At 37.1% G+C, this 25,562-nt stretch overlaps 2 protein-coding genes across 2 annotated transcripts; one reads left to right on the forward strand and one right to left on the reverse strand.

Moving 5' to 3' along the window:
- The first annotated feature begins 2,625 nt into the window (after positions 1–2,625).
- Positions 2,626–12,896, forward strand: rgs7bpa (regulator of G protein signaling 7 binding protein a). The gene is made up of 6 exons (XM_055039025.1): positions 2,626–3,558; positions 4,935–5,101; positions 9,387–9,517; positions 9,916–10,057; positions 11,318–11,388; positions 11,936–12,896. The coding sequence occupies exons 1-6, from the start codon at positions 3,409–3,411 to the stop codon at positions 12,025–12,027; spliced, it is 753 nt and encodes a 250-aa protein (XP_054895000.1). The 5' UTR covers positions 2,626–3,408; the 3' UTR covers positions 12,028–12,896.
- A 1,268-nt stretch (positions 12,897–14,164) lies between these two features.
- Positions 14,165–21,101, reverse strand: c7a (complement component 7a). Its single transcript, XM_055039857.1, has 18 exons — positions 21,014–21,101; positions 20,812–20,873; positions 20,609–20,687; positions 20,373–20,514; positions 20,141–20,285; positions 19,663–19,801; positions 18,872–19,015; positions 18,501–18,744; positions 17,383–17,496; positions 17,124–17,290; positions 16,814–17,042; positions 16,535–16,709; positions 16,306–16,393; positions 15,754–15,886; positions 15,490–15,678; positions 14,933–15,032; positions 14,648–14,832; positions 14,165–14,551 (listed from the first exon to the last, which is right to left on the reverse strand). Exons 1-18 carry the CDS (start codon positions 21,047–21,049, stop codon positions 14,364–14,366), a joined length of 2,559 nt encoding a protein of 852 aa, XP_054895832.1. The 5' UTR covers positions 21,050–21,101; the 3' UTR covers positions 14,165–14,363.
- Between the last annotated feature and the right edge of the window lie 4,461 nt (positions 21,102–25,562).

Genomic DNA, 25,562 nt, shown 5'->3' on the forward strand with positions numbered 1-25,562 from the left:
CTTTATGATTAGAGTTCAAAGCTCTTCAGAGTCTTCCTCTTAAATAAAACACTTAAAAGGTAGTAGCTCGTATGAGCAATGTTTAAAATGAGCAGATGTCTGTTGGTCCATAAATAAATTATGTCTATGTATTTATAATTTATCATATTAAAATGGCAAGGCTGTTTGAGAATACAGCCTGACAGATCTTTTCGTATTTGCTACTAATGCAAATACATTTCTCTGTATGATTGCAGTTGCCTCATACTTGAGAAAACATTGTACTTGTTGGTCTAATATATGACGTGTTTGCTTGCTTATTTGGTGCCACAACTAAAACATTTCTACTTTTCTTTTGAAAGCCTTTCCTTAGAATTCACAACCATATAGCAACATATCTGCAGAAAAGCTACTACTATACACTGAAAGTGGTTCCTAATTGATTCAGGACGTCTATCTTCTACTTTTTGCGGTTTGGTTGTTTTTCCAAGAAGGACCAAATAACCACTGAAAACCTGCAACAAATTGAGATGCATTAACAGGAGACAAATGTTTGAGAGGACCATTTTTTTCTGTGAAAGAAGTAATTGACCCATATTGATCACTATTACATATATGGATTTCTATAAAGCACATATAATTGTTTTATTTTCTACATAGCCACTAGCCATGTTTGGTGCGATGCTCAGTGTGTGACTACTTTGATCATAAAATATGTGAAATCATTTTATTTTAATAGAGTTTGCTGTTTTAAGCCTGAACATCATAAAAACAAAAAAACTGGTTTATTATTTGGCACTGATTGTTTTAAATTAATGTTTTGAATGTCTGCTCTGTTTTTATTCAAAGGTTAACATTTTGAAGTTGAAAGATAGAAAAATGTCTTACAAATACAGATCTGAGTCCACAATAGAATATTTCCATACAAAACCTAGTGATTGATTACTACTGTTTGTAATAGTTAATTTCTAACAATTGCAATTCTAACAATCTTTCACATTCACTTAGTTGCTTGAATGGCTAATAGTAGTTAGTTGTTTAGCTTTTCAGTTATCCATGTATTGAAAATCCTACCTACTTAAACTAGAAGCAACTGGAGCTCTCTGGTTTCTTTCTCATACAAAGAATTCAGTTCTAAACATGGGTTGGAACTATGAGCCACATAATTTGTGGTCACAACAGTTACACTTTTCAAAAGCGTTAAGATTAAAGGAGTCCCTGTGTCATGCCCTCCATTTGATAACATTTTTGGGTCATTGTCACTAGAGGATCCAAATGTGTCACCTAATGCTGCCAATGTGTGAATTGGTCATATGCTTTAAGGTGTGAAAAGTGTTGAACTTAAAAAAAAAATGCATGTTTGTTTAAGTGAGAAGAGATCAGAAAAATACTAATACTAAAAAAATATTAATGTATCAGGATAAAGCAACCTGCGAGCAATTAGTATGTGCAGTGTTAAGAATTAAAAAGAGGAATAACTAGATTTAGCTCTTTAATTAATTCCTCTTTGTCCCAAATTCTTGTGTCTGTAAAAATGTGCAGGGAGAAAGAGCAATCATACGACGTCAGACTTCAGATATCTAGAGTTTTATCCAGAGGAAATCAATGCAAGAAGAATGTTACAATAAGCATCTCACCTAGATCATCAAAAGTCCAAGACATGACAAAACAGAAACAATTAACTGAGTAAAAAGGGAAACACAAACAAAAGATGCATCTTTTGGGAAACTCTCACTCAGCACAGAGATTCGGACTTCTGATGTAAAACAAACCATTCTATAAGAATGTGTATTCTCCTCATTTAAATATATGCATTAGGAGGTGTGTTTTTTCCTTTGTGTGGGCTGTCTTAAATGTTAATTTTATTACCTCTGAGACCCACTGAAACACCCTGCTTGTCTCATACCCGCCTCCTTTAGGCGATCTGATTTATGGCGTGGATCTGGAATGTTATCTCTGCCTCAAAATGATTCAACAAGATACCAGTTGGTGTTTTTTAAACAAACTCGCACAAAATGTATTGCTTAATACTAACTATAAGTTGGATCCAAAACTAACTAATTAAAAACATGCTTTTTAATGCTTAAAGAAATATACCAATATGTTTGATTATATGTCGTAACGGACTTCTATAGTTTTTAATGTTTGTCTGAACTATTCAACCCTGAGTAAAGAATTTATTGCCCTGATAGCCAATACACTCCCTGTCTGAAATGTTCCTTAGGGAGTATAAGACTGCTTTCTGATTAGAAATTTATGTAAGTTCAGAGAGTCACCAGTTGTCTTAGTTTGGATTTGTATCTAAGTTTATCTTAACATAAATGTTGACTTGTGTACATTGTGCTACTTTAAAATTCTATTTCAACAGCAGCAATCTACATCTGTTCCCAGCCCTACCTATTGAGGGCGTAACTCTATGTTAAATCATCTTTGATGATATTCTTAATGACAGAGTTGCACCTGTAGATCACAGCACAAAAAGTACATTTAGGCTCAGTTTAAAAGTTTAAAGTCATCCTGTTCAGTCTTCACAGAGCTCGCAGCATTTTTGATTGGACAACAATCTTCATTTTCAAGGTTTGCTAGAGTCTGTTTAACGGTCCCTATTAGTATTCCCGTCCCACGGGTGCGCAGTGTTGCCAACCACAGAGCCACGTCAGGCCTGTAGCAAGTGCTCATCTTCGTTCTGCCTCTCCAAGGTTAAAGATAGGCCCGCCCGACTGGCAGGAAGCACTCAAAGAAGAGGAAGAAAAAAAGAAAAAAACAAAGACACTCGGAGCCGGACTGGAACTCCGACGCCAGGGATCAGTTTCATATTTTCTCCTACACAGGAGCTCAAAGTGTAGGCTGCGACTTCTATTCTCAGCTCACGCAGACGGCGTTATTTGGTCCGCATAGAACAGAAGAAAACATTTATTTGTAATCGCCCGGTGCTTGATGGAAACGCGCAATCATAAAAAATGGTTGCATTTGGAGACCATCCGTGAATGCGACCTGACATCTGTGCGTCAGAAAGGACGCTTCTGCAAACTGGACTCCTAGCCGGGTGTGAAGAGTCCTCGTTGTGCACCTTCATAGCGGCGCGGGAGTGAAGGTGACTTGAGCCCCGACGCAGTCGAGGCAATGCGGAGAGGAGCCACAGGCGCTCGTCCTCTACTTTTCCTGCGCCCTTTGGCTCGTCTGGGATTTTTTTCCCCTCCCTCTCCTACAATAAATAAAGGTAGCGACAAAGAGCAATAAGAATAGATCGAGCTTCAGTTGTCGAAGGTGAACTGAGTAGCCTATAATAAGGTGAACGGTAAAGGGTGCAGGGTGGTGAGGTAGAAGGAGATCAGCGGTGGAGGAGTTTTTAATCATTAAAAATATTTGTGGCTGGAGTCGGACAGAATCGTTCCGTTTCGGGGCTGTTTTAATCGTGGATGTGTATGCATGAGTTCTGCATCGAATGGGCGCAAAAACCGCCCCAGATCCGCCGGGAACATCTTCCAGATCGGCAAGCCTCCGAACCGAGACCCGCAGCGGAGGGAGAGCACCGAGAGTACCCGCAAAGCCCAGCGCGCCGTGGCCGACTGCAGAATGGTAGGTCTGCGGCACGTCTGTGTCTGCAAGCCGCCTCTGACAAAAAAAAAATAAAAATAAAATAAAGAGTGCCACGATTTCTTTTGCTATTTGACAATTGAATGTCCTCCGCATCTAGCACGCAAAAATGAGAGACTTTACCCAGGTCTGCCTAAAAATAGCCGTATGCATTTACACTTAAGCCAAACAGAACACCTCAGCCTGCAGACGGACTGTGTGATTTGCATTTAGAGTGTGGAAAAGATAGGTGCTTATGATTTGGGGCTGATTTGCTGAGATTTTTTGAGAAGGGATGGAATTACTTGAACATATGTGCAGATGTTCATAATCATGGCACATCTGTCTCGTGTTTTAACAGGAATGATCAAGCCTTTGCCATACATCACTGATCGTCATGCAGTCTTCTCGTTTTCAGGCAGGATGTACAACACGAGCAAAAATACCTGTGCCCCAAAACGCTCACTATCTTGTTTCTTCAGGCAACCAAGTTAAATAAAACATGAATGCCCCCCCCCCCAAAAAAAATTATGCATCACTCTTGTCTTTATGGGCTGTTCTAATGGCGATCTTCAGTCACGTTTTCCTGACTTTGTAACTGCAGATGTACAAGTCTGCACATTTTTCGTTTGCATACTGCAGCTCCTCCAGCTGGGTTTAGTTGCTCTTCCTTTTCCGTCATTGTGTTTAACATCTCAGACTTTTCTGCTGCAGTGACAGGACAGGAGCGCAAGTTTTCTCAAGGAGGTGCTGGTCTATGAGTCAGTTTTGCTGCCCCACTCCCACAATTTTATAGCATTCATGCAGATTTCAGATTAAAAGTAAGGAACACATTATCTTCAAGGTTTACATTATCCAAACAAAACTGAGTTTTTCTGAAATAACCCCTTGTTGAAAGTTTTTTTTTTATCACAATACAATTTCCTAGCATGTCTGCACCCATATAAAACAAGGACCAAAATCTAGTAGTAACTATGCCAGTCCTGAATGTAGTGCTGTAACATGGTTATGAAAATAGATGTTTATAAAAAGTGGAGCATTTGCTTATAGTTGGTGTTGTTTTACATCAGTGCTTGGGGTGGAGTGTATGGTTAGATGTGGGGCCATGATGTCATGTTTTTGAAATTGTTACATATTGAAATAAAAATCCATCTAATCAAAATACACAAACTTAAACTTGCTTTTTAAAGCTCTGTTGGACATTTAAAAAATAACCATCCATCGCATATACTCTTCAAATCATTTTAGGGTTGGAAATGTGAGGTGGCTGCCTGTAATTGTAATTTTCTGTCACCATTCATTCTGATGTGCTGCTGTTTAATGTGTCATTTGAAGCTCAAATTAAGTTTTGTGATCCTTTCTGTCTCCATTTAATTCAGATCGTCCAAGAATTCAACACACTTGTGGCTTTGTACCGCGAGCTGGTCATCTCCATTGGTGAAATCACTGTTGACTGTCCTACTTTGAGGGCCGACATGCTGAAGACCCGAACCAAAGGCTGCGAAATGGCAAGGGCGGCACACCAGAGTCTCTCCTTGATTTCAGGGTGAGTTTGCTGTCCATGGTGCTGAAAACTTTCACAATGTGCCACACTGTCGGAATTTGGAACTTTTTTCCTTCAAAGCAAATCCCTTGTTTGCATAAGCATCAAGATTGTTGGCTGGCTTCTTTCATTTATCTCAGCCCCTGTAATAGAGACAGGATAAGGCATAACTGAACTAAGCAGCTGCTTTTGGTCCCTCTGGCCAGTAGATGTCCTAGACATCTCACACTGACTGCAGAGATGAAAATATCAAATTTATTGTTATGTTTTTTAAAAAACTAAACACACATATAAAGTAATTAAAACATTTCAGGATAAAAGTTTCAGAAGACTTATTAAAGCTTAGGTAGAGCCTGTAGTTGCCAGCTGAAATGCTGTTTCTAGTTTGCAAACTGTATTTTTAAAGCTGTGCTACCTTAATGGGTATAAAAGAAGAAGTTAATTTATTTTACGCACTACGACTGTCTCTGTTTCCCATGCAAAAGTGTTTCTCAAATTGTTAATCACCCGTTCATGTAAGGTAGGTATGCAGCAACAAAAACATCAAAAACATGCAAGACTGAGGATCAAATTTGGGGACTTCTACTTTAGACCACAATAACAGTAAAATGAAAAAATATTTGCAGTCCAAAAAAACAGATATACTGTAATTATTTCATTGATTGGCTTATGAAGGGCTGTAAACATCCAATTAAATAAATTAATAACGTTTAAAAAGACAACACACAAAAACTAAATGTTTAAAAGGTTTTTGTTTAATAGCCTATCTGAGTGAATGCATCTTTAATTAGCTATTGAAAAGCCCTGGTTCAGCGATAGAACAAAAATCCAAAGAAAGTTAATTCCCGATCTTGGGTGCCACCATCCCATAGTCCTTGGAACATCCAACAAAACATGTCTGAATGACTCGAAGGACATGCCACGCAAACAAACACTTAAAAGCTCAATTAAATAAACTCTGAGGTCATTAAAAGATTTAAAGAAAATAATAAATTTAACATCAGTTGTAAAACTAATATGATGCTCGTGTAAAGAATGAAAAATAGTAATAATATACATATGTGAGGACTTCTTAGCTAAAAGATGGGTGGTTGCATTTTGGAAAAGCTAAAGGTGATTTTAGGCTAAACTGGAAGACAACAACATGCAGCACTACGTTGTTGAGTCTAGAGCAAATAAAAGAATGAAACGCTTAGATTTGAAAAAAGGCTTAACTTTGGCCAGAAGACAAAACTCAGGAAAGTTTGTCCAGACCAGAGTCTATTTAAATGTTCAATTGTAAAACCCTGATCAGTTATTAGCCCTAAATGTTTAATAGTATTTTTCAAATTTAAATTATAAGCACTGACCTAAGTGAACAATTTAGAAGCAAACAAAAGCATTCTGTTATACAGTTAATTTTTCTATCAAACCGTAAAATTTAAGGGTGTTGACATACAAATGATCAAGCTTGTAAAAACTAAAACAAAAATGTATTGCTCCTGTGTTGTCTGGTGGATCATGGGCTTTAGAGGAAATGAGGCCCTGTCTTAAATTCTGGTCAGGACCCAGAACAATCTTGAGCCGCCTCTGCTCCATAAACACACAAGCATTAGCCCACTCCATCAAACATACTGAGTTTGAGGGAAAACAGAACATGAGATCAGCTTTTAAAAATCATCTGTAATTTGCAAACAGAAGAGCTTTTCCAGGAAACGATCACCACACCATGCTGTAACAGATCACTTCCATTTAGGTGTGGCTAATGCACAAAGTGGAGTGGCAGTGGGATGCTTCCCCAGATGAATATTTGAGAAGATATTATCAATGGTGTAAATCCAATAATTTTTTTCCCAAATGCTTTTAATACATTGTATGCTTAGTTCTGACTTAATTGTATTGGCTGTTTCTTTGTTCTGTGATTTCTGTGAGAAATGGCTTTGCTTCTTTTCCTTGCTCCTAAGTGGTCATTTTAATACAATACTTTGGTATCTTTTTTTTCCAAACAATATCATGGATGCAATAAAGGAATCATCGATGCAAAGTGGTTGCAGTTTAAATTAGTTTCCTCTTTGTTGACTCAGAGTACATTTTTATTATAAATGTACACTTTAAAATAAAACTAGATCAATAGTAGTAACAGAAAGCTGAAAAGCCCTAGTTTGACAAGAGGTTCCCTTCAATACTTGTGCCAGTGGATGAGGGTGATTTTAAGATCCTCTGAAGGGTAAGATGCCAGCTGCCCTGGCACCATCAAACTTACTTAAACTACAATTGGAAAAATTGCAGCCATTGGTGGGTGAGAGGAGAGAGATTTGGAGGATGTCTGTAGTTCAGTGTCGTTGCCAATGCCCATTGAATGTTGGAAAGGCCCCAGTATTAAGTTTATTGTTCTAATACAGCCCATATCCTTGCCTGCCTGTGATTGGCAGACTATTAGGTCTGTAAAATCCCTTAATGAGCTTTCACTATAATTAGCATTTTACTAGAGAAATATAAATTTAGCTTGTTTGATTCTTGGATTATTACATTTCTCATCTTTCAACATTTATAAAGCGTTTCATTAAGTGTTCAGTGCATTTGCTTTACAAATGCTCACACATTATATATCTATAATACCATGGCTGCACACTCACCCCAAACAACACCTTCTTTCAACTTTTATAGATGCAAATAAGCAGGGTGTTGGATCACTAGCTCACCTCTGGTACCATACAGTAGGTCATGCTTGAAAACCTCAGTGCCTAGAAAAAGTCAAAGAGGTTTTCAACTCTCGCTTATCTAGATAAAATATTGCAGGTTGAAAAATGATTATTTCTGGTTATAGGAATAATGAGAATTTACACAAAATAAAAACGTGAGAGAAGGAGTCATACATGTAGTGATAGTCTTGTCTAAATTCTTGAATGTCTTAGAACTAGAAATTTGGGGTCAATATATATCCTGCAGGAATGACAGCATAACATCTCCCAGTTATAATTATTGACCAACTCACATAAAGCCCCACTAGGATTCAAACAGGACTTTATTATGTATTTTGTGGTGACTGAATCAAACTTAGAAATTTGACTTTTTTGCTACTTTGGGACTTTTTGGGTTCCTCTGACTCAATTAGAGCAAGGTTTTCTAATGAGTCACAAATCAACATAATGGTCGATAAAACTTTTCCGAAAAACAGAAACATAGGCTACATCAGGACACTAGTGGCACTTCTCATTATCATTGATCAATGAGTATACTTCCTGCTTTTTTGTTTTTTTGTTTTTTGTTTTTCAAAGACTGTAGAGAAAGTGGTAGCCCAACAATTGATTTATTTATATATACATTAACTCTGAAGTCCACCTGCATTCCATTCAGTTCAGTTTCTGGAATGATTATTCCAGTATGACATCATGTTGTTGTTTTTTTCTGTAATTCCTGAAATTGTCCTTGTAAAAAGGTTCAGCCTTCTTTGATCTACAGTAAACTTTTGACACAGTAAAAAGCTTATTGTGAGCTTTTCAGTGTGTTAATATCGCTGTGTCAATGTTACTGTGTTAATATTTCAAGTTGACCTGGTTCAAACTGTTCACAGTTATCACTGCCTTGCTAAAATGACAGGTGTTCTCAGTGCCTTCCTAAATGATCCTGCATCACTGATGCACTACAGAGGTGTCAAAAGGAGTCGTATGAGGCATCTGTTATTTAGTTTATATAACAACATCTCATCTGTGTTTGGTAATGATGTTGATGTTCAAATGTATGTTGACGATACAGTCATTTACACACAGGGTAGACATACAATAAGCAGCAGCCATATTATCAGTAGCAATGGATTGAAGTGCAAAATGGCATGGAAAACACCAAAAGTATCTTTCTTCAAAAAGCAAACAAAAAAACAAAGTAACTGATAAAGGAGAAAAACATCTATTGAAGAGCATAAACATCAGGGAACTAACCTAGACTTTACTGTTAGGTTTTAAAACATATTCACTACTGCTCTAAAATGAAATTAGTCTAAGTCTTGATGTATAAGAAACATCCTATCCACATGGATGGATAAATACTCTGACAATCCAGAGTGATATGGGACACATAAATTCTTTAAGCTTAGCTTTTACACATTCTGCAATGACACTTTAATATCCTCATGTTCTGTTTTCAGTTCTCCAAATATGACAGTATTTAGCATTTGACTTTCCCTGCTGCTTCTTTATGTTACTGAATGCCATAGAGTGCCCATAAACATATTGATCTAAGACCTTTAAAATGGCATAACTGTCAGCTGTAGCCAATAATGTTCTTTTGCTTTCACAATTTGCCATTTCAGGCCAGAGGACGGGGAAATCCACCCTGAGATCTGCAGGCTTTTCATCCAGCTGCAGTGCTGTCTGGAGATGTACATCACAGAGATGCTGAAATCTGTCTGCCTGCTGGGATCCCTGCAGCTCCACAGAAAAGGTTAATGCACATAGACTGCATAGCAGTTTATGGGTATCATAAAATCAAGTTTTAAAGAAAACTGGAAATGCTTAACCATAAAACATGAAGCAAGTATATTATTTAGTACTTCAGAAGGAACGACTGAATGCAGCTTAGAGGATTTTGTAGCTTTATTTATGTTTGTACCAATCACCACCTTAAGCTCATGTTACATTAACTTAACTACAGGTTAAGTTAGTTAACCTTTAACTTAGCTACAAGTTAAGTTAATGTAACAGAAACTAAAGGTGGTAAATGATGAATGATCAGATTTCAAACTTTTCTTCATCGGCTTTTTCATTTTTTCATTTTCATTTCATTTTTTACATTTTGGATATGACATAAATAATATCAAAATTATTGTCTTTGTGCTTTAGGTAAAGATTTGTGTTGTCCTCCTGGAATCGACAGTAAGACTGAAGACTCTGACATCCCCATCCTGGAGGACACCTCTTCTTCACCCACTGATTGTCCTCAGCTCTGCTGGCTGGTGGCCACTGATATAGAAAACATTGAAAAGTGGGTTGAACATTTTTTTTCTGAGAACAACCTGAGTGTTTTATGCTTTTTATGCAGGTCTTCAGAACTCTCCTAACATTTAAACATTTTAAAAGTAAAGAAATAATGCTCAGAAACATATACAAAGTAGCCATGTAATTTTTTTTTTGGCTTAACTATTTAATTTAAATATAACTGAGAAAAAGGTTTTCAAAGACATTATATAAAGCTGGTTTGTGGGGGACCTGTTTTACACAAGAAGAAAGCTGATAAAGTTTCCCCAATGAAAACCTCATCGAAAGAACTTTAGGATATTCTTTGAAATACTACAAATAAATGGTTCATTCTCATTGGATATTTTTAAATACTATATCTAAAAATCTTTGTCCATTTATAGTCACAGAGAAATCAGCAGATGTTTTCACAGCATGTCCGGTGATTCAATATGGATGCTGAATATTCATTTTAACAATGTAATCAAATCCACAATCTGCAATTTCTGCCAACAAATTTTTTGAGTGTTCAAAACCTAAAGTTGATGTGAACTGAAGAGACTATTTGAAGTTGAGTTGGGTCTTGAGACTTGAACAAAACATGAGTGTGGCTTCACTTAAACAAAAGAGCTGTCCGATCTGGCCCATTCAGCATTTGCAGACAAAATATATTGTACAAAGGAGAGTGAACGACCAACGTAATGTGATAAGGGATACATGGTTTGGAATAATAGAGTGGTCTGCATTTGAGGTACTGCATCAAACTTCCTTCACTTCCTTCTTTCTCCTGCTATGCCCTAGCACAGGACCACCTGACTCCATTCACAGTTTTACACTCTGTTCTTAAGTTGTTCTTTTTGTTTGTTTGATTTTCTGCACCAGGTTAGCCCATCAACAGGAGCTCAGTAACCTGCAGGGTCATATACATATGAGTAAATGCATCTTCATCAGCTTTTTAAAATAAAGCTCTATTGCAAAAGAATTCAAAACATTTACTGTATTTTCAAGTACATATGTGTGATATATCAAGAGTTGGAACTCGTCCAAGGAAATAATTCATAGTTAAGTTCATGAAAGTACAAATAATAAATTTTAACCAGATAAATGGTAATATGTAACTCATTTGAACCATGTTGACTTCTTTGTGTCTGTCTCTGAATATAATCGGAATTGAGAATAGTTTGGAACCGGAATCATAATCGGAACCAGAATCATTCAAATTCAAACAACACTCAACCTCAATTTTAAATGCCACATTTTAGTTACTCAAACTTTTGTATTTTTACAGGGACATGAGAGATATGAAGAATCTTCTAAGTAAACTCAGGGAGACAATGCCTTTACCACTGAAGAACCAAGGTAAGGGAAAGCATTATGCCTCATTTAATGCATATGTTTTATTCAAGTTTTATTCAGTAGAAAAGCAAAATAAAATGCGATATCATCTTCAGAAGTTCCAATAGGTAAAGAAAGTTGGAATCTCCTTGCCTTTATTGTATATATACAAATGGTATATATGTAAGATATATACAAAACTGTATATATGGTGTTTAAATATACTGTGATGCTGTGGGCTGCCTCCCAAAATCTATTTTCTTAATTCTCAGTCATCTCAGAGAATTAAGGAAGTTTATGTTCACTACAGACATAAACCCTGTAGTGAACCTACACAGTAAGTTTCAGAAAATAAAGCATAAGAGAGGACTCCGGATTCATAACAATCTACAAATTAGAATATTTCCACTTCAAGGTTGTGCAACTGTAATGAAATTTTTAGCCTTGGGTTTTGTGAAGTTAGAAAATTTAGACATTTATGACCATTTCGAGTATCTCCCATGAACAATTAAATGTTTTTATGTTCCTTTATTTTGCCTTTGTTAAAAAATTATTATGTTCTTCTCTCCAGATGACAGCAGCTTGCTGAACCTGACTCCCTACCCTCTTGTCCGACAGAGGAAAAGGCGTTTCTTTGGGCTCTGTTGTCTGGTAACCAGCTAAAGTCCCCACCTTCTAATGTAGGAGGCGACAACAAAGACACCATCACCCACTGTCTGTCACCACTCGTGTCTCCCACCGATCTACTACTGCCACTTTCAAATGTATTCTCTTTTTTTTAAAGGCTGCCCATTTTATAATTTTATTTTGTAATACAAAGGAGAATTGTAACTGCAATATAATAAAAATAAAACACCATAATCATATATTTTAAGATATTTTTTTTTAGTAAATAAATTGGCTGCTTGTCTAATTTAAAAAAAAAAAGAATGTGAGCTCACCTTAAACAATGTAATTGTTTGGTTATTACCACAGTCCCGAATGAGTGAAGTCAGGATTCATGTTTCAAAAAAGGGAATTTAAATGTCTGTGTTGTCAGAAATAATGTGATATGATCAAAAGCGATTTGAAGAATTAAAGGCCACACTCCCAGAGATGATGTGATGCCTTTGTCAAATATTAGATGACAGGTTTGTGCAGAAAAGTTGTTGTGTATTACAGTCTCTGTTTTCTGTTTCTTGCTGTTTTTGTTCTTACTGTACTTAATTTAGTCTTCCATAAACCAAGAACCTGTATTCAACTCAAACTATCCAGCTTCAAAATGGAATATATGAGACATTATTCAAAGGAAAACTTCTTTGCACACAATATCTATCTATAAAGACGTTAGACTTGTACATACACATACTCTTTACGCAAGGCTCTTAATTATTTTCAAAGTTGGAGTTGGTTAGCATAGAGAACCTGTTTTGGAGCAGTAAATGAGGGAGGATCTTGTGCTAACTGAGGTATACTAGAAAAGGAGAATGTGAAAATAAAAGCTGTAATAGGTCATTTTACATTGTTAATAAAACTTTGTTATTGAAACCATGTATATGGCGTGTCACACTTGTCTTACAAGTAATACATCAAAGTGTCCATAGGGTGGAGACAGAGAAACAAAATTGAAAGACAATAAGGGGTTTATTGTGAACACAAATACATGAACAGAACAGATGTTATGATATGTGATTTTGCTACAAAAGTAACTCCACATTTCTGTTGATATATACATAATGGCATCTGCCTGCTCAGTCAGATGCTTTAGGATTTTAAGATTAGAATTAGAATTTTTTGTGTAATTGTGTTACTGAAAAATTCCTGTGTTTTATATATGCTTATTTGCATTGTTTTAGTTCTTCTATCTCAGGGGTAGGCAACTCCAGGCCTCGAGAGCCTGTCTCCTGCAACTTTTAGATGTCTCCCTGGTCCAACGCAGCTGATTCAAAGAGCTGAATCACCTCCTAAATGCAGTCAAGTTCTCCAGAGTTCTGCTAATGACCCCATTATTTGACTCAGGTGTGTTGAAGTAGAAACACATCTAAAAGTCGCAGGAGACCGGCTCTCGAGGCCTGGAGTTGTCTACTCCTGTTATATCTGTACTTATTTTGCTCAGGTTCCTTGTTCACATCTGGCATACATAGGTGATCTGGAGAAAGCTAAGTAAATAGTGTAAAGTCCTCTGTGCTACAGATTGATTAAGTCCTCTCCATGTTGCCTCGATGCAGCAGTTTTTGCAGAAGAAGCTCTGACGAATTAAGTGCCTATGCTATATATATAGACACACTTTTTTTTTCTTTTCCTGAGAAAATTAATTTGTTGCAGAACTCTTGTCTGACAAACAAATCTCACTGAAACACGTTCTAATTTATTGAAAACGACTCAATACATACATCATTTTCATGCGAGTCTGACACAAGCAGGTACTGACACACATGGGCTCACAGTAGGAAAAGGCAGCGAGCCAGTGGAAGGAATCGGCTGCCAGCAGGAGTGTGTTCTGCCAGCAGGGAGCTTCTGCACTGTCAGTTATAGTGAGCAAATCTCTTAAAATATATTTCAGTTTTCCTAACAGGAGAATTTACATGATCATTTTAAGGAACATATTTACATTTTATTTTCTCAGGTAAAGAACTTAAATTTCATATGACAGTTTGTTGTGCGTACAAAACACACAGTTCAAAATGCAATATTGCCACAATATTCGGAGTAGCTGCTTATTGCATTCTGATTAGGAGTCTTTAAAAGTGTCAACAAGTGAGGAATAAACCATACAGAAAAACTGGTTCATGATTGAGAATTAAAAGCACTTTAAACAACATAAGTGAAATATTTTATTGATCAAAATAAAAAAGGAAATAAAACAATGTAAAGAAGAAAACAGAAGATACAGTTTTCAGTTTTCCCTCTGAACGATTAAGCTTTTGCATTTTATTTCTCAGCCAACACTTCTACAATATGCAACTGGTCAAATGCTGCTGAAGTACAGGGCAAATAAACAATAGCATGAGCGGGAGGTATTAGGAAGCACATGGCTGGATACTGACAACAGTCACCTTCTCCCCTTTGCATCGTCGAAGTCCTGCTTCACACTCGCTCATGGTTTGTGGTGCAACTGTTGAATCCTCACCAATACGGATGCACAGGCTTTCTCCTGGATTCAAGCAGTCAGCAGAGTCGTTTTTACAGAGACACTGATTTGTTTGGGCTGACAAAATGGAGTGAGAGTAAAAAGAAATGATTGATGAAAACCTGAAAACACCAGAGACGATTTTCAATTGTTTGTGAGCTTCTATGATCTCACCATCACAGTTTTCCCACATGTGACATCTGGTGCAATCTGTGGTGCTGCGCTGTGGCCACCTGCAGTTGCTCTCATCTGCTATCTCAAGATTTTTCCCGATACATTTGATTGCCTGAATCTTGCAGACAGTCAAGAGAACAAACTGTCCATTTAATGGACTTATGGCACACAACTCCAGCGAAGAACTGATTTTAAAAAATGAAGAAAAATAATAGACATCAAATTAAACCAACGAGCAAGAAAAATGCTAGGTGATCACAATTGTGGTTAGATCAGCAAATATACCTGCACTCAGGAGGCATTTTGCAGACGCATTTTCCTCTAAATAATTTCTGCCATTGCTTGCATTGTGTTGGGGAAGCAGTGGGCTTCTGGCTTCTTTGAGCTGTGGGGTACATTTTTTTTTCATTAACAGTAAAAACAAAAATAAGTAAAAAGCACTACTGTACTCTAAATGGTAGCTAATTACCATGTCTCACCAATCTATCATTGTTTTGAATACTATGCCAATAAAAGGTATTCACTCTGTTGGCTGTTTTAGCTCTCTAAATTATCATGCTTCAGTGTGGTTAGGATGTATTTGTGCTATGTTTATACTCTGCAAACATAGCTTCTTGTCTGGTCTGACGGCCAAAGAGCTTCAGTTTGTTCTTCTCAGAGCAAAGAACTTTCCTCCACTTGATCTTGACCATGGAGACTCCACATACCTTTTGGCAAACTCTATTTGAGTTTTCTTTAACGGCGGTTTTTTTTATCACAGAAAGCCCATAAAGCTTTGACTGATGAAGAACCTGGACAGCAGTTGTATTCAGAAATTAGATAATATATGGGGACAACAATACCTTGGATGCACCTGGTTTGAGCTGGGTCTGGAGAAAAATTCAAACTGGAATCACAAACAGCTGTAGCTTCACCATCTAATGAACGACCCTGTGGGCAGGACAAGCTAACGGAGTCTCCCAGATGATAAGCCTCCTGTAAAGGAGATGCTATGACATCCTCAGCGAGCGGAGGAAGCTTACACACTGAAACTAGGAGGGGAAAAACAAACATGGAGTTAATACAACTGTGATATTGTAGTTCACATTTATTACAGATATAGTTACCTGCACAGAGCCCAGGTTTTGCAGACCAGGTTTGATCAGCATTGCATTGTAAGATGCTGTTACCAACAAGATAAAATCCGGCGGTGCAGCTATATTCCACTCTGTTACCCACATAGTAGTTGTCCCTGGGATCCTATGCAATATGGTTAGAGAAACAGTTTTATTTATTTTTTATTTTTTAATGGTTTTATGTTTCCATTTTCAAAATTTGTTTCAGTGTCCACAACACTGATTTTGGTTAAGTTTGTCACATATTTCCTGATTACATGTAATTGGTTACTGCATGTCCAAAACACTTAGAACTACCTTGCTGCTGAAGTGCGCCATACAAATAAACCTGATTTGACTTACATATATGACTACATCTGGCACTATCAAGGTGAGTTCTATTTAAGGTTGAGATTTTAAAGTTGTTCTCTTTTTCTTTTGGAGTTGGGCAGCTTTCACTTTCTGTTTGGGATGGAAACTGTCAGTCAGATAGCACTATGAGTTTTGCTTGAGTTCCACTTTTCCTTTGCTCCTCATTGCACAGTAATTCAGCTTCATCTTTACCAGGATGTAGCCGTTGACCAAATTGGGTGGAGTCGCACACTTCTGAAGTTCTGGGAGAGTTTGATCAAAGCACTGAGGCTCCATGGTTCTGTGGAAATGTTAAAATGAAAAGCTGTATTAGTGGGCTTTCAACAAAATATTGCCTCCCTAAAAGGTTAGCTTATTACAATCACTTAATGAATGTCTGCAAATTCATGAATTCATATATCACATTGCAACTAGCTCTGACTTTAAGTGCTGCAGGTCCTCTTGCTCTTCACAGCCAGCAGTCTCAGTTGTTTCTCCGGTACAGTGATGACCGCCGTTCTGAGGGGAAGGGTTAGAGCAAGAGCGACTTCGTGAACTTCGACCCCCAGAACACAAAGACCAGGCAGACCAACAGGACCAACTGCCATGGATCACACCTTCATTTAAGGGGTGCAAGAGAAAAATAAAATCATTTGTAGTATTTCATTTTACAAGCAATTGTAAAATAGTAAATTAAATTGTATTAAAATCAAACATCCACCTGGTTGGCCTTCTGCCTCAACTCCTTGTTCACAAGCCAGTCCTGATGTGCCAGTTTTACAGATGCATTTGCATTTGTCTCCGTCCATGACAGCCAGGCCATTATTTCTGCAGGATTGGCAGTGGCAGGAATGGCTCTCATACAGGTATTGTTCTATGGCTTTACGGAGGAAGAGTCTCTTAACTCCAGAACACTGAACTTCTTTAACCAGTTCTGAAAGAGGTCGAAACTATCAAAACAAAAGCGTTAGAGGGTCAAACTAAAGAGAAAAGTTTTTTATTAAAACGAGGTAGGTCATTGTTTTCTTCACCTTTGGCTTTATGACCACAGGGAATGACCTGATGGAGTCAGCCCAATTTGAGTACAATTCCCAGTTCTTTTCTGCATCCTCAAGCTGCATTTTCTCTAATCCTTCTATATGTGTTGGACCTCCTCCAAGCACTTCCACTTTTGCAGTATTGTCAGAGCTGCTGGAAACTGTTTCAAAACACATTTATGGATAAGAAAATGGAAATATCTAGCATATTTAGATTTGTTTATGAGCTGAAAAAAATTAACAAACGTTTTACCACTGTGCCATGTGCTTGAATCTCCCGTCGTTGTGCAAACCACTCTTGTGAAAGGAATGAACAGAATCCAGCGTTTTTTCCTTTCACATTCGTGATTGTCGAAGCTCTGACTCTCTTTAAAACAGACGAAAAGAGAGAGAAAGTCAAATTACCTCCGAGGTAATTTAAACTACCTCTAATTTATTCCAGAAAGTTTATTTTTGCACTAATTTACAACTTTTTTCAGTCTAATTTCTGCAAAGGTTCATGACAGACTACTTAACTTAATTTGCTTCAGAAGGACATGGCAAATGGAAATTAGAAAAGGGCTTGAAAAATAATAGACAATCTATCACAACTTCAAAAGTATTGAAGTTGTGATAGATCCATAGTGGACATCATATTTAACCCCACAGATTAATAATAGAATGTCACTTAAAGCTCAAGTATGCAGCTATTATAAAAACATGTTTTTCACATATTTGTAAAAACTGTTACTCTGTCATTACAACTTGGTCAGAAACAACCAGTCAGAGCAAACAGGAAGATCTTAGCACTTTCAATCAGCTACCATGCAGCTTTTCCTGAAATGCAGAGCCACAAAAAAGTGAGAAAGAGGAAAGACATGCGGCCAATGTCATGGGGTCAGGACTCGAACCAATGATGGCTGCATGAAGGACAAAGGTCACTGTATAACGGCTATGCGCTCTACCTCTTTGCCATAGCAGCACTCTATAATAATATTCACTTATAAATAAGTGAATATTAAAAAACAAATTACTTATAAAAGTTATCTACTGCAGTTTCAAATTCATATGTCTGTGATGGCAAAGACAAAACAGACAAAAAGACCAAACCAAAAAATGAACACGAATTTAGTTAGGAAGACAAAAGAATTGTGTTGCTTTTTAACAAACTAAGCTTGATTCCACATTGCTGTGATGAGTTATCAAATGAAGTGTGATCACTTCAGAGCAAAAGTCAATATGAATCAACTTAGTCATGTAAACAAATTGAAAGTGTTTTAACCCTGCCATAAAAATACCATAAAGCAAAATTTCCGTTAACATGCTTTTGACCGGTCTTAGAGAAAATTACTAAATACTTATTAATTTTTTTTTTAATTTCAAAATCCTTACTGATGCGCTTTTCAGTTTCTTCATTGATTGAAACGATGGAGTTCAAGGAGCCCCCCATGCTTCCCTCAGATATGTAGTGCGTTCCAAACATCTCCAAAATCTTCCTGTAGGCCGAGTAGTCATAAACAGAGGGGAGGTTGGCCAGGGCCTTCCAAAACTCCTCTGATATTGGAAGGTACTTAGGAGAGTTGCTTTGGAACTGAGCTACCTCTATCTCATTCTTTAACACCACAATCCTTCTGGCCTACAGAGAAGGAAAAAAAATAAATGAACATAATTTTTGATCATGGATTTAGTTGTTGTTGTTTTTTTAAAAAAGAGTTTTCTACAATATTTTCTGTTGAAAAGCAAAAATGTAAGGTCCAACATACTTGAGATGTGTCATGTTTATCATGGAAGTCATAATTACGATGTCCTGTTGTTGTCCCGGTTACTGTCTCTCTGTTGACAATATCTTTTGCATAGTGCCATTGGCTGGCAAACATCTCATCACTGAAATCCTTTTGGACTGTAACCTGAGAAAATACCAGGATTAATAATGTTTCCTTATCAAGATGAACAAATATTTGAAAAAAATTTTATAAAAATAAAATTACTCCATGTAGTTTAAATCTTTTGGGCGATAGATAAAAGATGGTCCTGTTGCATTGCTGTCGACTGTTAGAGTGTTCCTTGAAGTGGGTAGCTGTTTGAACAGCCTCTTTTTGGAGAAATAAAATATTCATCCTAACCAAAGAGTCAGGCAAACCACTTACGTTTCTAATTTTAAAACTAGCGTACTCAAAGTTCATCCTTAAAAAAACGAATCCTCAGTTGGAACTGAAACTGTTAACTCTGAACAAAGTAGAATTATAATTTGAGCAGGTTCTTATTATTCAATTTTGCTCTGAATCTTTTACAAGACGCCAGACTTTACTCATTGAGCACTAATCAGTGACACACAACGAGTAAAAGAGACTGAGTTCAAAGGTAAATGGTTTATACTTGTATGGTGTTTATCAAACACACTACATTCAGTCATTCATCCACACACTGATCATGGCAAGCTACAGGAGGGAGACAAAGTTGGAATTGGAACCGGTGGCAATCCACCAATTGCGGGACAAACTCCTACCACCAATGCCACCATGATCCCAACCACTGACCAGATTCTTCTACTAACCAGGAAGTTGTACTGAATAGTGCTGAGGGGAAGCCGATAAATGGTTTTGTGGACATCACTAAAGACGGATCGACACTGGCCTCCAAAGCTCTTTGTGTTGATGACGCTTCCTCTGCTCTTTCCAGATACTACGTCAAACCTACAGGGGAAAAAATACATTCATATTTATGCTGATGTTCAAAAGTAATTTGAGGAACTGGATTTTATTTAGGAATATTAGAGTAAGTGCAACTTAATACATTTGCATGATACACTTTTTAAAGATTATATTGGTCAATGTTTTTGTAAGCCAAGTATAATTTCCTTTCAGTTTCACAGTAATGCTCTATTTTGTGTTGGTCTGTCACTGAAAGTTCTGAAGAATGTGGTCATAAAGTGGCAAAAAGTCAAAAAGGACAAAGAATGGGAATGCATAGGCATGATGTACTTTTTCTGATGGTTAAATGCAAATGTATCTCTGCAAAGGTTTCTCACTGACCCAATCCCAAGTAGCTCTATTTGAGGAGGGGGAACTGTATGTTCACATGTGATGAACTTTTCAACTGGACAGTCCTGCTCATCTAGTCCATCTTCTTCACAGTCCTGATCTCCGTTACACAACAAAGACTTGCTAATGCACTTCCCTGCAGATCAAAGAAAAAACAGATATTTAGGGCTGCTGTATTTTATTTTGTTTGACTTTATAAAGTGCTGGGGTTTTTTTTTGCAACCTGATCGACAACGAAATCTATCTCCGCATCCATCTTCCAATGGACAGGCTTGTGTGGTTTCACAGGTTCTGGTCTCAGTGCGGCCGCCATTACAGGGGTTCCCATCAAACTGAGCATAGACAGTCATGGCTCGGCTTCTTGTCTATAATGTGAAATGACAAAAATCAGCATCATGAGTCACAACTGTTTCCAGATGGGGAACCAAATTAGCAAAAGGATTTAAAACTTCTCCAAACCTGCAATTTGGAGCAGGGATCACAAGCTGACCAGCTTCCAAAAAGCCCCCACTGGCAATGAACACGCTGCACACAGAACCTTACAAAAATAATTAAAATCTAGAAATTCAGCACACTGAAGGTTAGTGGGAAAAAAACTGCAACACATCAAATTAGTTTTGTTATCACCATAGATTTGAAGTGAAACAGGAGAATAAACTTACACTCTGGCAGAGTGCAGGGTCAGGAGCAGCAGCGAAACTGTTGCACAGAGTTGCGCAATATTCTAACAAGAGAAGAGAAATAACAATCATAAAAAACAAAAATGAAAAGAATACACATTCTCATTAAGATCACAATCTAATGCTGAACATCTGTGCTTATCAAGAACTGCTCTCAAGAACTAAAAATTATAGTCATACTTGCCTTCATGATGTTCGAAGATGAGCAAACAGGAGGCATATGTGCAGGCTTTCACACAAGTATATTTAAGGGGAGTGTCTTTGCTGGGAAGATGCCCCAAGGAATTCAAGATATTTCATAAGGCAGAGTATGTGGGAGTGGAAGAAAGGGGGAAGGATTGTTTCTGAAGAGTGTATGTGCGTCTTTGGATTTGATGAAAAAGAAAGTTTGGTGGCTTCTCCAGCCAAAAAGCTTGTGCAAAGATTCCTTCCAAATCCTGAGTTTACTCAGTAACATTATCTCACTACTGAAATGTGGAGTTGTGTAAATGAAGGCCTCCATGTTCTTTCAGGGTCTCTAGAAAACCAGTTTTTATTTTAACTTTCCACTTTACATGCAATGACTTTAAAAGATAAAATAGCTGCCTGAAGAAAGATTTGTTTCCTTAGCAGATCTAAATAGTCCATAAGTAATCATCCCTATGGACTATTTAGGGATGATTTGGTTTTGGTGTTTGATGAGGTTACATTTAGAAAAGATTTTTTGACTCTTCAAACTGAAGCTTAAAAACAGCTTCTTGTCTCTTCACACGTTTTTACAGGGCTGCAGTTCACTACAGTTTTATTCATTATAAAGTACAATAACTCTCTAGGATGTTATTCACATGTAATCCACCTTTTTTTTCTTTATTACTCTGAATTTTGGGTGCTTGGAATATATTACACCATAAACCCATTTAATCCCAAAGGCAAGAATTGTTACGATACATTTTTTTTCTAATTTCTGGAAGCTCTAAAATAATTGTTTTGACTCTTGGCTGCTAAATGAACCAGTGAAAGCTGAAGAATGTTAGTGTGTCAGTAATTATCTTCACCACAAGTTTTGTATGTTATTGTTTTATTGTTATATTGCTGATTTTCTTTAATTTTTTTTGCCCCAGTTACATTAAATTAAATTTGCCTTTTTAATTATTTATATATTTTTGAATTAACCATAGCTTGCAAATTCTGTATGGATTATTATTATTAGTTGCAATATAGTTTAACAAACACTGGAGGGCAACAGAGGTCTGAAGTGCTTTTCTTTTATGCATTTTTTAAAAAAACTTGCATTGCTAAACAAAAACCTGTCTGTGTTTGCACGACTCAAAAAATAATGACCCATTCTATTAGCTTAACCAGCTTGTTGATATTTATAAATGATAAATGATATAAGATAAATGCTTATGTGACAACCAGAGGTGTTTTTTTTAGTCCAGCTTGGTCTGTTTGCCATATTTGTCTGTATTATCCTCTCTAAATATGGCTGTATTTGTGCAGTCAGGGTGACATACTGTGCATATTCATCACACACTAGCTGGCAATACTCAGACCTAAATGGATTTTTATATTTTTCTTTTTTCTTAGTGAGGCTACAGGAGAGGCGAGGTTGTCTTGTCTGGCATTTATTTTGGCTGCTCATCATTTTGACAAGTGACTCTCGGAGCCATTTTTCATGCTTTCAATTTTAGGATGTCATATTAATGTAAAGCTTGGTGTTAAAAATGTGCTGCAAAATCTCATAAACTGTACTTCACAGAGTTTTGTTTACAATTTAGACATACAATTTGAGTTTTCAAATAGAAGAGAAAAATAAGGAAAGATTAAATCAAATGCATTGGGCAGACATTGTAGCTTTTTTTATTTTCTACACAAAAATTTTAGGGTTATATACTATTTATCTAAAATTAGTGATGCAGATTCACCAATGTTTTGTGTCAGATTTAGGAATGCACCAGAAACATGAAAATACAACAATTCTTAAAGGTTCTTGGTTTTTAGTGTGTTAAAATTGATGCAGTTAATTTCTAGAAATTGATACCTTTATGTCCCAGCCCCCAAAATGAACTGTTTCTGTTGTTATGAAAAGAATAGGCTTGGTCCTGCTGAAGGTGAGGAAGACAACGATATCCAGAGTCATGGGTATTCTCTCCATCTACTGAAATATTTATTGCAAAAATTATTTGTTTATTTCTACTCTCACCCCACCCCGTCCAAGTGCTGCATGACTTAGCAAATGTACAACAGCAGGCTAATTTCCAAAGCCTCCAGCTGGAACAGCACTTCCAACAGTTCAGACAAGAGGCCACCAGAGCGTGCCCTCCATTAGTCCTTTTTCTGTGGGTTTAGCGTATGCATAAACCCAGAAGGCCATCTTTGACCGCCATCTGCCCTGGAAGTTTTACTTGTCAAGGATCCAAAATCATATTTGGATATTTCATCTGTTTTTGTGCAGAAATATATCTTTATGAATTTATTTGTATGTTCGCTATTCAAGATCTGTTTACCCTAACCCAATTTTAAATAGTGTTGTTTTTTTTGTGTGTGTCTTTTTTTTGTCTGTTGAATTAATGATTATCAGTATGTTCATTACATATGTTCAGATTTAGTTTTGTGTTTTTCAGACTGGCTTTTCAAAACATCTCTCTTGCAGTCTTCTGCATTCCTCATCATTCTTTTCTGATCTTCATTATAACCATATTTTCCGGCTATATGTCGCAGTTTTTTTCATAGTTTGGCCGGGGGTGCTACTTATACTCTGGAGCGACTTATAGTTCAGACAATAAGGTAGGTCTTTGGACTTGCATGTAAGGCTGGACTTTGATTTGGCCATCTTAAAACCCAAACATGTTTTAACCTAAACCATTTCACTGTAACTCTGGCTGTATCCTTTAACCTGTTGCGTTTCATTTATCTCCATCCATTTTCCAAGAAACTCAGACCAGTTTCTGTGTCACTGTTAAAGAAAAGCACCTCAACATGTTGCTATCACTGGTATTTTTTATATGGATGGAGGGTTGTTTTTTTATTGCTATTGTTTTTCTTCTGGTTTTCAGTCATGCCATAGTTTACTCTGTGAGATGTGGAAAGATCTCAAAATTGATTTTTAAAGTGGCTTTGCTTTAGTTTCGCCAACAACTTCACTTCTAATCTGTCCAGTGTGTTATTTGGTTCATGCTGCCATTGTTCACTATTGTTCTCCAACAAACCACAAAGGACTTCATAGAGCAGCTGTATTTATTGCAAGTTTAAATTACACGCACCTTCCCTCCATTTCCCAATTAAGCAATTAAGCTAAAATATTTTGAAAGCCATTCATCATTTTCCCCTATATGTCACACACATGTCAGTTGTTTTAAGTTGGAAACTTTTCTGTCGAACAATTTTCTTATTCTTCCCAACATTGTAAATTTTTGCAGTTCAAAGTTCTGCTGTTTCCTTGCATGAGATTTCATGATGAGATGTTGTTATATGTGACTTCTGGCTCTTTTGGAAAGAAGTCTGTCTGAAGCAATCATTAAGTGTCTCCTTCTCTTTCTCCTCTTCATGTTGCAGACTGGCATTTTCATGTTTTTATTTATAGTTAATGCTATATTTTGCTGCGTATTTATGTAATCTGTCATGGTTGTATCCATTATCTGTACCTACCAAATCCTCTTAAGAGCCACGAGAGTGAGGGGGTTTAGAGCGGTCAGCATTTTAGAGGTATTGAAATACAACCAAATGGGTCATGTATGGCAGGTTATGGTTTATGTAAGCAAAAAACAATGACATTCTTTCGTGATGAAAATGCATATTGTAGGCAGAGCAGCTGTCACCCTGTGCACACATGTACCTTAACAAGTAGAGACAGAAGTGCCTGGAAAAAATTACTCCTCCTCCTCCACATGCGCCAAACTTTTATGAAGCTGCACATCTCGCCACTGCCCCTCTTTAAACTGTCTGAATGCCATCATCCATCTCTGCCTCCCACACCTCTACCTCCTCTTCACTGCTGTGTGTGCGTGACAGAGAAAGAGAGACATTTTAACATGAACACGCTCTTTAACAAATCATTTGCATTTTCTCATCTTTCTTCGGCAAGCAGCCATTTGTACAGAACCTTGACAGCGATGTTACAGACATTGTGTTAGCTTGGTTTTTGGGGGGGGGTTTCTGACGGTTTCATTATATTATTGACCTGCAAAAAAAACAAAAGTGAACACCAACCAAAAATTGTGTGACCAACAAGAAGAGAAATTAAATCAAGACAATTTTGTGAAAACAACTATTTATAATAACACATTGGGAAGCTTTGCATATTTAGTGATGAGATGCTAAGACTTCAAATCTGTGATTTGTTCTCAAAGCAGTTAGTGGGTCAGAATTAGATGAATAGAGAACTCAGTTTTTTTTGTTGTTAAAAATATGCACACAAACAGAAAAACACTGAGCTATTGTTTCTTCTTTACCACCTGGCTGCTAAAAGTCTGACGCTGAAACAACCTCAGCAAGGTCACGCTAGGTGCCGCTGCCCACCCTCTCTCTGTGCTCATCACCCTGGAAACAAGATAGTTTTCGGATGCTTTTCTGCAGTGTTGTACAGTGAGAGAAATGCTGCCATGCTTGCTTAGAAGCTGTAAGGAAGTCTGCATCAGATCCTGAGTAATTGCAATTTGCTAATTAAGTTCAATTGCAGCCTTATTGTGCTTGTTAACATAATAATCTTTTCAGTCAAGGAGTTAACCAAGCAAGCAAACAGCTCCCCCTCAGCA

The sequence above is a fragment of the Poeciliopsis prolifica genome, unplaced genomic scaffold (assembly GCF_027474105.1).
Source record: "Poeciliopsis prolifica strain line A6 unplaced genomic scaffold, Auburn_PproV2 SCAFFOLD014, whole genome shotgun sequence".
NCBI lineage: Eukaryota > Metazoa > Chordata > Actinopteri > Cyprinodontiformes > Poeciliidae > Poeciliopsis > Poeciliopsis prolifica.

What these genes read in the sequence shown, in the direction of transcription:
- rgs7bpa (XM_055039025.1), top strand. Translation starts at nt 3,409, where the DNA reads ATGAGTTCTGCATCGAATGGGCGCAAAAACCGCCCCAGATCCGCCGGG. An exon ending in CCGTGGCCGACTGCAGAATG is followed by an intron (nt 3,559 to 4,934) that starts GTAGGTCTGCGG and finishes CATTTAATTCAG; the next exon opens with ATCGTCCAAGAATTCAACAC. An exon ending in TTTACCACTGAAGAACCAAG is followed by an intron (nt 11,389 to 11,935) that starts GTAAGGGAAAGC and finishes TCTTCTCTCCAG; the next exon opens with ATGACAGCAGCTTGCTGAAC.
- c7a (XM_055039857.1), bottom strand. Translation starts at nt 21,049, where the DNA reads ATGCCTCCTGTTTGCTCATCTTCGAACATCATGAAG. An exon ending in CATCTTCGAACATCATGAAG is followed by an intron (nt 20,874 to 21,013) that starts GCAAGTATGACT and finishes TTCTCTTGTTAG; the next exon opens with AATATTGCGCAACTCTGTGC. An exon ending in ACCCTGCACTCTGCCAGAGT is followed by an intron (nt 20,688 to 20,811) that starts GTAAGTTTATTC and finishes TATTTTTGTAAG; the next exon opens with GTTCTGTGTGCAGCGTGTTC.